The 11,472-nt window shown below is 41.4% G+C and overlaps 1 protein-coding gene across 1 annotated transcript; it reads right to left on the bottom strand.

Moving 5' to 3' along the window:
- Positions 1 to 562: 562 nt before the first annotated feature.
- On the bottom strand, positions 563 to 3,946 carry LOC129779676 (uncharacterized). The gene is made up of 2 exons (XM_055787299.1): positions 3,298 to 3,946; positions 563 to 3,066 (listed from the first exon to the last, which is right to left on the bottom strand). Exons 1-2 carry the CDS (start codon positions 3,944 to 3,946, stop codon positions 563 to 565), a joined length of 3,153 nt encoding a protein of 1,050 aa, XP_055643274.1.
- Positions 3,947 to 11,472: the final 7,526 nt, after the last annotated feature.

Here is an 11,472-nt window from a genome sequence, read left to right on the forward strand (position 1 = left end):
CTTAGTATAAATGTTGAGTTCTGTAAGCTGTCTTTTAGTTAGTTGTGTTCAATTTTTAGAATAATATATTACTTACAACTAAATAGAAAAAATCGTATTCACCAATCGATTTTGTTTATAAATTTCGATCAACTTTGTACTCCCGCGCTATTACTGTTGTGAATGAGGTATATACTCTGTATCTGACGTATTCACAACGAATGACAGTGAAGCGTTAGTTTCGCATAAACAATTTATATAAATGGGAAAGAACCAGAAGCGTTTTACGTTGACGAGGGGTTTTGTACCGTTGCGCACATACCCCCACCCGTATTGCTCGAAGTTTTTTCAGCCATACTCTCAGCATCTAGCACATCCAAAACTGCCAGTTTCGTTAACGGTCTCTGAACGATGCCTGTCAACGTCTTCACATCTGCGCTTCGTATACGCGCATCCTTCCCCGGATACAGCTTGACAACTCTTCCTCCTTCCCAACTTTTTCTTCTAATTTCGTTCACAATCATGACTAAATCTCCAATATGTATCGGTTTTACTTCCCCGAACCACTTGGACTGCCTTAAAATTACTGGAAGGAACTCCTTGATCCACCGGCTCCAGAACCGATCGAGCATGACCTGTACATGCTTCCAATTTGAACGAATAGCTGACGTGTTATGCGACTGCATGCTTCATTTTCCTCCGAATCCAATGGAAGATACGTAAGTGGGCGACTATTTATTAGGGACTCTGCTTCTGCTAAAGCCGTGATGAGGGTTTCTTCATCCGGATTCCTGGACATCTCCATTGCCGTCAAAGCTGCTTTCACCGACCGTACAAGTCTTTCCCAGATACCTCCCATATGCGGGGCATAGGGAGGATTCAGATTCCACTGCGTCGCCGCATTCGTAAATGTTGCAGCCAGTTCATGGTTCAACTTGTTTATTTCTTGTTGCAGTTCTTTCCTAGCTCCTTGGAAATTCGTTCCCTGATCCGAGTATATCTCCAAAGGGGCACCACGGCGTGAAATAAATCTTCGCACAGCTAGCTTGCAGGATTCCGTAGCCAAAGTGAATGCCAACTCTGTTGCCACGACCAGGGCAGTGAGACAGGTAAACAATGCCACCCAACGCTTAACACAACTACGTCCTAATCTGATGGAGATGGGACCAAAATAATCTAGACCTGTAAATGTGAATGGTCTGACGTATGGATTTAACCGTGACTCCGGAAGCGGACCCATGCGAGGAGGATGTGGGCTTGCCTTACGAACTTTGCACTTCCTACAATTATCTGACATCTTTCTAACAGCCGATCTGATCTCAGACACATGAAACCGCTGCCTCAATTCATTCACAACCGTCTCGTTGTTCGCGTGGCCGAACTTACGATGATAACTGTGGATGATAAGGGTTGTCACGTAATGGTTTTTGGGCAAAATCGCCGGAAACTTTGCTTCATATGACAACCAGGGTGCGGCACCGATTCTTCCGTCCTTCCGTATCACACCGTCACCTCCAAGAAAGGGACACAGTTTGTATAGTTTGCTGTTCTTATCAATTAACTTCCGTTGTTCCATCGGAACTTGTTGGTTGAACACCAGTGTAGCGTATTCGTTTGCGAAAGATTCACGTTGGATCAGCCTCACCACAGTTAACTCTGCTTCCAGAAGTTCTTCTCTGTTCAATATCTCAGGGTCTGGGAGCGTTAATTCATTCTTTTTCTTCTGGCAGTTATATCGAAACCTTCTAACGTACGCAGCAGTCCTCAGCAAGCGTTCCCATTTGGAGAACCGTTCAAATTTAAATATTTCCTCAGTTCCGGTACGATGATGTAGGTTAACAATCCGCATCTCCTCGGAAGTGACCCAGTTCTTCTCTTGTTCTGGCCAATCCCGTTCGTCTTTGTACAGGAACTCTGGTCCTCGTTGCCACCTACACGTCTCAGAAGCAACTGGACCATTACCCCATTTCGTTGCTTCATCTGATACGTTCCACCTTGTTGGCACCTTTCTCCAATCGGATGCTTCGGATTGTTCCAGGATTTCCCCGACCCTGAAAGCCACGAATTGATGAAATTTGTGTTGATCAGAACGAAGCCAAGCTAGAACGGTGTTTGAATCGCTCCAGAAAATTTTTCGGTTCCACATTGGATAGATAGCCTCTGGTATGGTTTCATCCCATTCTATACCTGATCTCCAAACATCTTGTACCAAGACTTTACCATGTATCACGAAGTTAGCCACCAGGCCAAGAGGATCAAATATGCTCATTACCAGACTGAGCAGTTCTCTTTTAGTAGGGTAGCCATTTCCGTCCACCAGTTTTTTTAGGTCACTACGAAATTGTACTGCAAAGGAAAATATGTCCTCTTGTGGTATCCAAATCATACCCAAAATCCGTTCTGAGTTGGTACATTTTCCCATTACGAAGTTCTTTGAAGATTCAGACGATTCCTCACCGATCCGCTCCAGTACTTCCGGGGCGTTCGACAACCAGTGTCGTAATTCGAATCCGCCTCGCTCGTGTATTGTTTTGACCTCCTCAGCCAACTGCACCGCTTCTTCGACGGTATCGACGCTGTCCAAATAATCGTCCACATAGTGGTTCTCAATTACCGCGGTTGCGGCCCTTGGAAACTCGGTGGAATGCTCACTTGCGTTGAGATCCTTCACGAACTGTGCAGAACATGGTGAGCATGTTGAACCAAATATAGCGACATTCATTACAAACACTTGCACTGCCTCTGACGGCTGGTTTCGCCAGAGAAATCGTAGTGCTTGCCGATCTTCCGGCCTGATGAGCACCTGATGGAACATCTCTTTGATGTCAGCGTTGATTGCCACCTCTTTTTGACGAAACCTACACAATACGGTTGGGAGTGACTGAAGCAGATCCGGACCTTTCAGAAGGACCGAGTTCAGGGAAACGCCTTTCACAGATGCTGCGGCGTCCCACACAATACGAAGCTTTTCCGGTTTCTTTGGGTTGGTCACTACACCAAGGGGTAGATACCAAACATCACTTGCCTTGGTCTCTTTTAATTCTAATTCCGTTGCTTTATGCGCGTATCCTTTCGCTAAGTAATCAGCTATTTATTTACGAACATTCTCGTATAATTTCGGTTCTTTCGACAATCGTTTTTCGAGAAATTGTAGCCTTTTTTCCGCCATTGCCCTGCTGTCAGGAAATTCCACCTTGTCGTGCTTCCAAAGAAGGCCTGTTTGGAACCTCCCCGAATTTGTACGTTTTGTGGTGGCTTCCATTAATTCACGAGCTCGTTTTTCGCTAGTTGATTCGACTAATTGCTTTGCACACCCACCCGTGCCTTCGACCGTGAAGAAGTTCTTTACCATTTCATGGAGTTCATTATTTGTCGGACGATTGCAGACGTGCATAACTTGATGAAACAAATCAGCATTCGCATTACCCGATCTCCCATAGAGTGTCCACCCTAGGCGTGTCTTTGCTGCAACTGGTTCGTCGCCTTTACCTTCTCGCAGTTTGAGGGGCGTCTTCATTCTGGTGTTATCTAATCCGATTAGTAGTCCCGGTACCGCATCCTCGTAACTTGAAACAGGAAGCCCTTTCAGATGAGGGAATTTCGCCTGCATTTCCCTGAAGTCGATGGTTTGATGTGGTAAATCTAAACTGGATACTGTGTGCACTCCATTCAACAAAAAGCGTTTATTAGAGCTAGTTCCGGAAATCTCCAACTGTAAACGTTGCGAATTTTCCTCGGTACGTTTAACACCGTTTGTCCACTGCATGCACAATGGAAACACTGGTCCGGTGACACCGAGCTTTTTCGCTATCGAATTCTCTAGCAATGTTGAATCTGAGCCTCCATCAAGGAATGCGAAAGTATTAACGGTTTTCCCGTTGGCATGAAGCGAAATCGGAATGATGCGGAACAGTATTCGCTGATGTTGGTGTTGATGGATTGTTACTACACCTGTACTTGTTTTCATTAACGATCTTCCAGAATGCTCAGCGTCTTGCGGATTCCCTGGATGTAGGAATCTGTGATGGTGTTCTTGGCAACCATCCGATCCGCATACCGAAGCTCTACACGGCCATTTGCCATGCGGATATAAGCATCTCCTACACAAATGTGCTTCTTGAACTACTTTCCAACGATCTTCTAAATTCTTCGCTTTGAAAGTGGGACATTCCTTCGGTTTATGTCCAGGGGATTGGCATACCGCACATGGGCGTACTTTGGGAACTGTTGATGCTTGAACCGCACTATGTTTTTCGTCATTGGTGATGTTGTTTTTCTCAGAATGCTCTCACTCTCGGATCGCACGGAATTCACAAACGCATTTCCCTTCTGTCGCTCTGATTTATTACATTCAGAAGGTCCATGGCTGACACTACTTGCAGCCGTGATTATAACGTTCATGTAATATGCAAAGGCACGTAGGTCTTCCATTATAACGGATTGCTTGTGCATCGCCCATCCCAATTTAATGTTAGCGGGTAACTTGTCCACGAGTTCTTGGAGGAGTATAGGATTTGACAAATGTTGCTCCTGGCCGACTGATATCAAATGTGCACAAAGGTTGCGCACCACTAATCCAAAGTTCACTACGGTCTCAAGCCTCTCCGGTTTGGGTGCGGGGGTTGTTCGGATGTCATTTAGTAGTGAACCAATGATGATGTCTGGTCGCCCATACAACATACGAAGTTTTGAAATAATCTCTCTTACATTTGATGGGTGTAACAGAAAACTGCTAATCGCTTTTTTTGCTTCACCTCTCAAGCAACGTTGTAATCTCAGGAGATTTTCAGGGTCCGTGTACCCACACATTTGTGTTGATGTCTCGTAACTGCTGCTGAACAATGGCCACTCCGCTGGATTTCCCCCAAACGATGGGAGGTCCTTTGGAACTACGTGGCGGGCAGCCAATTGTTGACTAGTTGGCCCTGTGGTTGCCTCTGATAAATGTTGTTGCTCCGTAAAGTTCGTATAGGGATTGCTGGTTACACCAGCATAGTTCATCTTTGAACGAGTACCCGTGGGTACTAATTGCGGAACAGTGTTACCGTTGTGGGTAGTTTGCCCTATGACTCCTCCGAGATCGCACATAGATGACACTGATAACAATTATAACAGTTAGGGAGACAGAGAGGAGGTTACACAGAAACACATACAGACATATATTATGGGACAAGATATGATCGACAGGGTGGACTGGGAGGCTGGATGTTGGAAGGGGGCAATGATGAGGCTGGGAAAATACTAGGAAGATTGCCTAGTTTTTCTTTTTTTTTTAGTTTGGGATCTCCGAATCCCACGCTCGAGCTAGCCAGGAAAAGAGGTGTTGGAACCCGCCTCAGACAGTCCCCGTGGCTAGACCAGGTACTAGAGGTTTTGTCGAGGTCCGTCTGACCGAGAGTGAGCAGTAATAATTGGCGCCCAACTTAATATTCTGGACTAATCGGAAGTACAAATTAACCCAACAAAAGACAGGTGAAAGATCAGGTTATACAATAACATAGGAGTGTGCGCGATTTTCGGAAGACAGATTAGAGGTTAACTACTCATGCGGTCGGCTGACTCAGCCAACTCACCAAATCTACCTGTGCCAACTGTGCTTACTAGTTCGCGCACGTTCATAAAAGGGAATATTTCCAACAGTGAATTTACCGAAAATCGGTGATCGCGAAGAATACATATAATTCATGTGGATATTGAATCGTTTAATGGGTCTTGATTCGTCCTTTTAATTGATTTTTTCAATAATAAAACACAGTATAATATTGAGATAAAATATCGTTTAATTCTATTTGCATTTATTATCAACGGTTTGCTGGTGTGATTTCAAATACTTACCACCCCGAATTTTCCACCCAAGAATCCGACAATGGATTTGCAAACCATGTATAAATGTATGGATGTGTCTCATCTATTAATCGATGAAGTTGAGCACGAGTTAGTGATTCGAAACATTTTATTCGGTTTCGATGAACACGAAAGCGTGAAAAGGAGGAAATTGAAAGATCGTATGCGGCAAGAAAAGGAGATGGATTCTTTTTGTGTAACTCACTCTCCAACATGGAGACAGATTCCAGATGAAATCTCGATTATTAAATCGAAATTATTGGCCATTGATGGACTGCTAGAAAGTCCGAAGGTCACTCGTCATATGAAAGAAAAATTAAAGACTCGTTTGGTTCATTACAGAGTGAGAATATTTTTACTCTCACGCGCTCTTGAATCGCGAAAGTATTTGTCGGAAATAATGAATTTAGCCAAACAAGCCACTCATGTATTTTCTAAACACTTCCCAGATATCGCATTTTCCGGGGAAGATGATAATGAGTCAGAGCAATTAGAGCAAGATTTGAATAAAGCTTTAGAAGAAGTACGGAACGAAATTGAAACGTTGAATGAGACAGCTGGGGGAATAGAATTGAGAGAAATTGTAGATCAGGAGGAAGCTAGCGAAGGGGTGTTAGAACTTCATGATACGGAAAAATTATTCATAACATCAGAAGACATCATGAACAAACTTTCTGAATATGACCAAGGAACAGTTGAAAATGTGAAAGATTTGATACAGATTTTGAAGAATTTTGTCGTGCAAACAAATGAGCAAGAAAAGGATCGTAGAGAAACGGAAAATTTGTTGGAGAAAGCTAGGATTAAGAAAGCTGAAGAGAGTGTAGAAAAGAAAAAACGTCTTGAGAAAGTTCTTGTTAATCTAAACAAAAAAATTAAGAACGAACAAGAATTTTCTAAATTGCAATTTCCTCAAAATCAATCTGGTTTCCCAGTTGAGGAATGCAAGGAAAAAATCGTGGAAAAAGTTGTTAAAACGCAACAGGTAAAAGTAGAAAGCGAGCACGAAACATTCTCCTCAGATTCAGAAAACATTTCAGAAAAAAAATCCATAGTTAAAAATAGCAACAAAAACGAAAATAGAAACCATAGGGTTAGCAAGACGGATCAGAAACCGTCATCTCAAAGAAAATTGAAACACCATAAACATGCTGACACTTCTTCCGAGACTTCAATCGAGCTTTCATCAAGAGAATTTTCTGATTCAATTAGCTCGCATTCAGAAAAATCAGGTGGTACACGCAGGAAAAATCGGGAAGTTAGAGAAAATAAAAATGAGAGAAAATACAGAAAAGTTTTAAAGCGTGTTCCAGTTTCGGATTGGCGATTAAAATATGACGGGAAAGATAGCGGTCGTAAATTAGCAGAGTTCTTAAGAGAAGTTAAGATGAGATCCAGAGCAGAAGAAATTTCAGATAGAGAACTTTTTAGAAGTGCAGTACACCTATTTACGGGAAGAGCCAAAGACTGGTATATGGAAGGAATGGAAAATAAAGATTTTCGAACATGGATTGAACTAAAATCAGAATTGAAAAGAGAATTTCTTCCACCAGATCTCGATTTTCAATCAGAGGTTCAAGCTACAAATCGTCGACAAGGTCGAGGAGAAAGATTCGTGGATTTTTTCCACGACATACAGAAGCTATTTCAATCGATGACACGTCCAATTTCAGATAGACGAAAGTTTAATATCGTATGGAGAAACTACGTTTCGAATATAAAAACGCTATGACTGGAGCGAATATAAACTCGTTATCCAGACTTAAGCGATATGGAAGAGTAGTCGATGAAAACAATTGTTTTAATTTTCAGAAAACATCTGAGAACCCTGTACGATCACGTTATAATCAGGTCAACGAAATCTCATCCACCAACAAAACTGATCCGAACAATAAACCGATACAGAAGTATGGTATCACCAAAGAGAAAGATAAAAATTCTCATTTTCCTAATCAATCTAAATATGTAGATAACACTAACGGAAAAAGAAGTCAAAAACAGAATGTTCCTTTTGAACCCATGGAAGGTTCATCCAAGGGCACCTTGAAACTTTTGGTTGAACAATACAAACGTCCAGCCATCGGCACTTGTTACAATTGCAAAATGCATGGTCATCACTATGCAGATTGTAATCAAGCAAGACAAAAGTTTTGTCGGATATGTGGATTCCCAGATGTATTTACTATAGTCTGTCCATATTGTCCAAAAAACGACAACAATTCAGTCTAAGGGAGAAGGCTGAAAACAATCTCAGAATTCCTCCCAATCACACAAACAAATTAGATTTTTTATCTACAATCTGGAGTCGGTTTCTAACGAAGATTACACCAATGAAATCGTGGAAGAACTATTGATCCAAGTCGAGGGAGATGCACGTCCTTTCGTAGAAGTAGATATCATGGGTAAGAAAATTATCGGGCTGTTGGACAGCGGAGCGCAAAAAACAGTTCTCGGTAAGGATTCTCACAAACTAATCAGAGATTTAAAATTAAGAAAATTTTCATCAAATGTTCAGGCAAAAACAGCTACAGGCACTCCGATTGAGATTGAGGGATACGTGAATACACCGATTACGTTCAACAATAAAACACGAATCGTTCAAGCGCTTATCGCTCCGAAACTTAAGCAAAGACTGATTTTGGGATACGAAGATTTTTGGAAAATATTTAATTTACAGCCGATGATCCCGAATCATCACGAATGTTTTGAGATGAGTAATATCGATGAAGAGGGTAATACAGAAGATGAAGATAAGGGAGATGATGAACTGAGTGAATCACAGAGAGAAGAATTAGAAGTGGTGAAGGGTTTGTTTAAGACTGCAGTGGAGGGGGAGATGCTCGATATCACTACGATGATCTCTCACAAAATTGAACTGAAAGAAGAATTTAAAAATCTTCCCCCAGTTCGCTTGAATCCTTACCCCACCTCTCCAGAGATGCAGAGAAAAATTAACAAGGAATTAGACAAAATGTTAGCACAACAGGTGATAGAAAGAAGTAGAAGCGATTGGTCTATGAGCACAGTACCAGTCTTAAAACCTACAGGAGAAGTAAGACTGTGTTTAGATGCACGACGTCTTAACGAAAGAACAAGGAGAGATGCCTATCCTCTCCCTCATCAGGACCGTATACTGAGTAGGTTGGGAACAAGTAAGTATTTGACTACGATCGACTTGTCGAAAGCTTTCTTACAGATACCACTTGAACCCGACTTACGAAAGTATACAGCCTTCTCGGTGTTAGGGAGAGGACTTTTCCAGTTCACCAGATTACCTTTTGGATTAGTTAATAGTCCGGCAAGATTGGCTCGGCTAATGGATGAAGTCTTGGGGTATGGTGAACTGGAACCGAATGTATTTGTGTACCTCGACGATATAGTCGTGGTAAACGATACATTCGGGGCTCATCTCCGAAGTCTTCGTGATGTAGCTACTCGTCTGAAAAAGGCAAATTTGTCCATTAACATAGAAAAATCTAACTTTTGCTGCCAAGAACTTGCGTATTTAGGATACATATTATCGTGTGACGGGCTTCGTCCTAATCCAGAAAGGATAGAAGCAATCGTCAATTACGAACGTCCAACATCAATTCGATCATTAAGACGTTTTCTGGGAATGGCCAACTATTATAGACGGTTCATTCCCAAGTTTAGCGAATTTACAGCTCCTCTCACGAATCTCCTAAGGAAAAAACCAAAATCGATCAACTGGACAGAGGTTGCGGAACAGGCGTATCAAGGAATGCTTGATAACAGCTCCAGTTCTCGCAAATCCAAATTTTGAATTACCTTTCCATATACAAACAGACGCGAGTGATAATGCTATTGCAGCGATTCTCACTCAGGAACACGAAGAAGGAGAGAAAGTGGTAGCGTATTTCTCACAGAAACTTTCTCCTGTTCAGCAATCGTATGCTGCAACGGAGAAAGAAGGGCTTGCTGTTCTATCAGCTATAGAAAAATTTCGGCCGTATGTAGAGGGAACCCATTTCGTCGTCATCACTGATGCTTCGGCACTTACTCATATCATGAGAGGTAAATGGAGAACTTCGTCGAGGCTGAGTCGTTGGAGCATTGAACTTCAAGGCTACGACCTTGAGATTCGACATCGGCGAGGAAAAGATAATGTAATTCCAGACGCTCTCTCTCGTGCGATTGATGCAATCGATGTAGACGATGCAATCAATAATTGGTACGTTTCTCTATTTCAAAATGTAGAAGAGTACCCAGATAAATATTTAGACTATAAAATAGAAAACAAAAAATTATATAAATTTGTGCCTACCAAAACTGATGTGTTGGACTATAGACACGAATGGAAGTTATGTATTCCCGAGGAGTCGAGATCTCAAATTATTAAAACGACGCATGATGAAGCTTTTCATATAGGCTATGATAAGACGTTAAACAAAATAAGGCAGCGATATTTTTGGCTGAATATGGCAACTACAATCCGAAAATACATACAGCGTTGTGAAATATGTAAGGAGTGTAAACATGCAAATTCTTCTCAGAATCCTGTGATGGGAAATCAGAGAATATGCACTAAACCTTTCCAAATATTAGCGATTGACTACATTCAATCACTCCCACGAAGCCGTGCAGGTAATTGTCATCTATTAGTTCTATTAGATGTATTTTCAAAATGGACAATGTTAGTACCTGTGAAAAAGATTTGTACAAAGGAAGTATTGAAAATAATGGAAGAAAAGTGGTTTCGTCGATATTCTGTACCAGAAATTGTGATTAGCGATAACGCTAGCACATTTCTCAGCAAAGAGTTCAAAGCATTATTGGACCGATATAAAATTAGACATTGGACAAATGCTCGGTATCATAGCCAGGCGAATCCTGTCGAAAGGCTCAACCGTAGCATCAATGCATGTATTCGTACATACGTGAAAACAGATCAACGTACATGGGATAACAAAATTTCGGAGGTTGAATATACGATCAATAACACCGTGCATTCATCTACCGGATATTCACCTTATCGTATATTATTCGGTCACGAAATTATAACTAGTGGCGATGAGCATCGACTAGATCCCGTAATGAAGGAACCCACAAAACAAGAACGAATTGAATCCAAAATGAACATCGATAAATTCATTTATGATACGGTAATCAAAAATTTAGGGAAAGCACATGAGAGAAGTACTCGGAATTATAATTTGAGGTTTAGGAAATCTGCTCCCGTTTACGAAGTAGGACAGAGAGTGTATAGGAAAAGCTTTACACAATCCTCGGCTCTAGATGCTTTTAATGCGAAGTTTGGCCCTGTATACGTTCCGTGCAAAATCATTTCGAAGCGCGGTACGAATTCATATGAACTGGAGGATGAGAATGGCAAAAATGTAGGAATTTTCTCAGCCGCAGATCTCAAACCGGGTATTCCCGAATAAAGAATAATATAACAAGTTTTTTTTTTAATATTTTGCTATAGTTTTCACTTGAATTGAACAAAGAAATCCCATATTAGAATATGGCATAAGATTATGTTTTGTCAGAGTTTAGTAAGTGAATCGAATAAAGCCTTAATGTGATCTCACAAGTTTTGTAGTTGGCAAATAATAACACTGTTTTAACAATCCTGTAATCATCAATAAAAGAAAAATGATTGTTAGGAATGTAATCCGCGAATTTGGA

Source organism: Toxorhynchites rutilus, chromosome 3 (assembly GCF_029784135.1).
Source record: "Toxorhynchites rutilus septentrionalis strain SRP chromosome 3, ASM2978413v1, whole genome shotgun sequence".
NCBI classification, from domain to species: Eukaryota; Metazoa; Arthropoda; class Insecta; order Diptera; family Culicidae; genus Toxorhynchites; species Toxorhynchites rutilus.

What these genes read in the sequence shown, in the direction of transcription:
- LOC129779676 (XM_055787299.1), bottom strand. Translation starts at nt 3,946, where the DNA reads ATGAAAACAAGTACAGGTGTAGTAACAATCCATCAACACCAACATCAG. An exon ending in CTTCACGGTCGAAGGCACGG is followed by an intron (nt 3,067 to 3,297) that starts GTGGGTGTGCAA and finishes GTAAATAAATAG; the next exon opens with CTGATTACTTAGCGAAAGGA.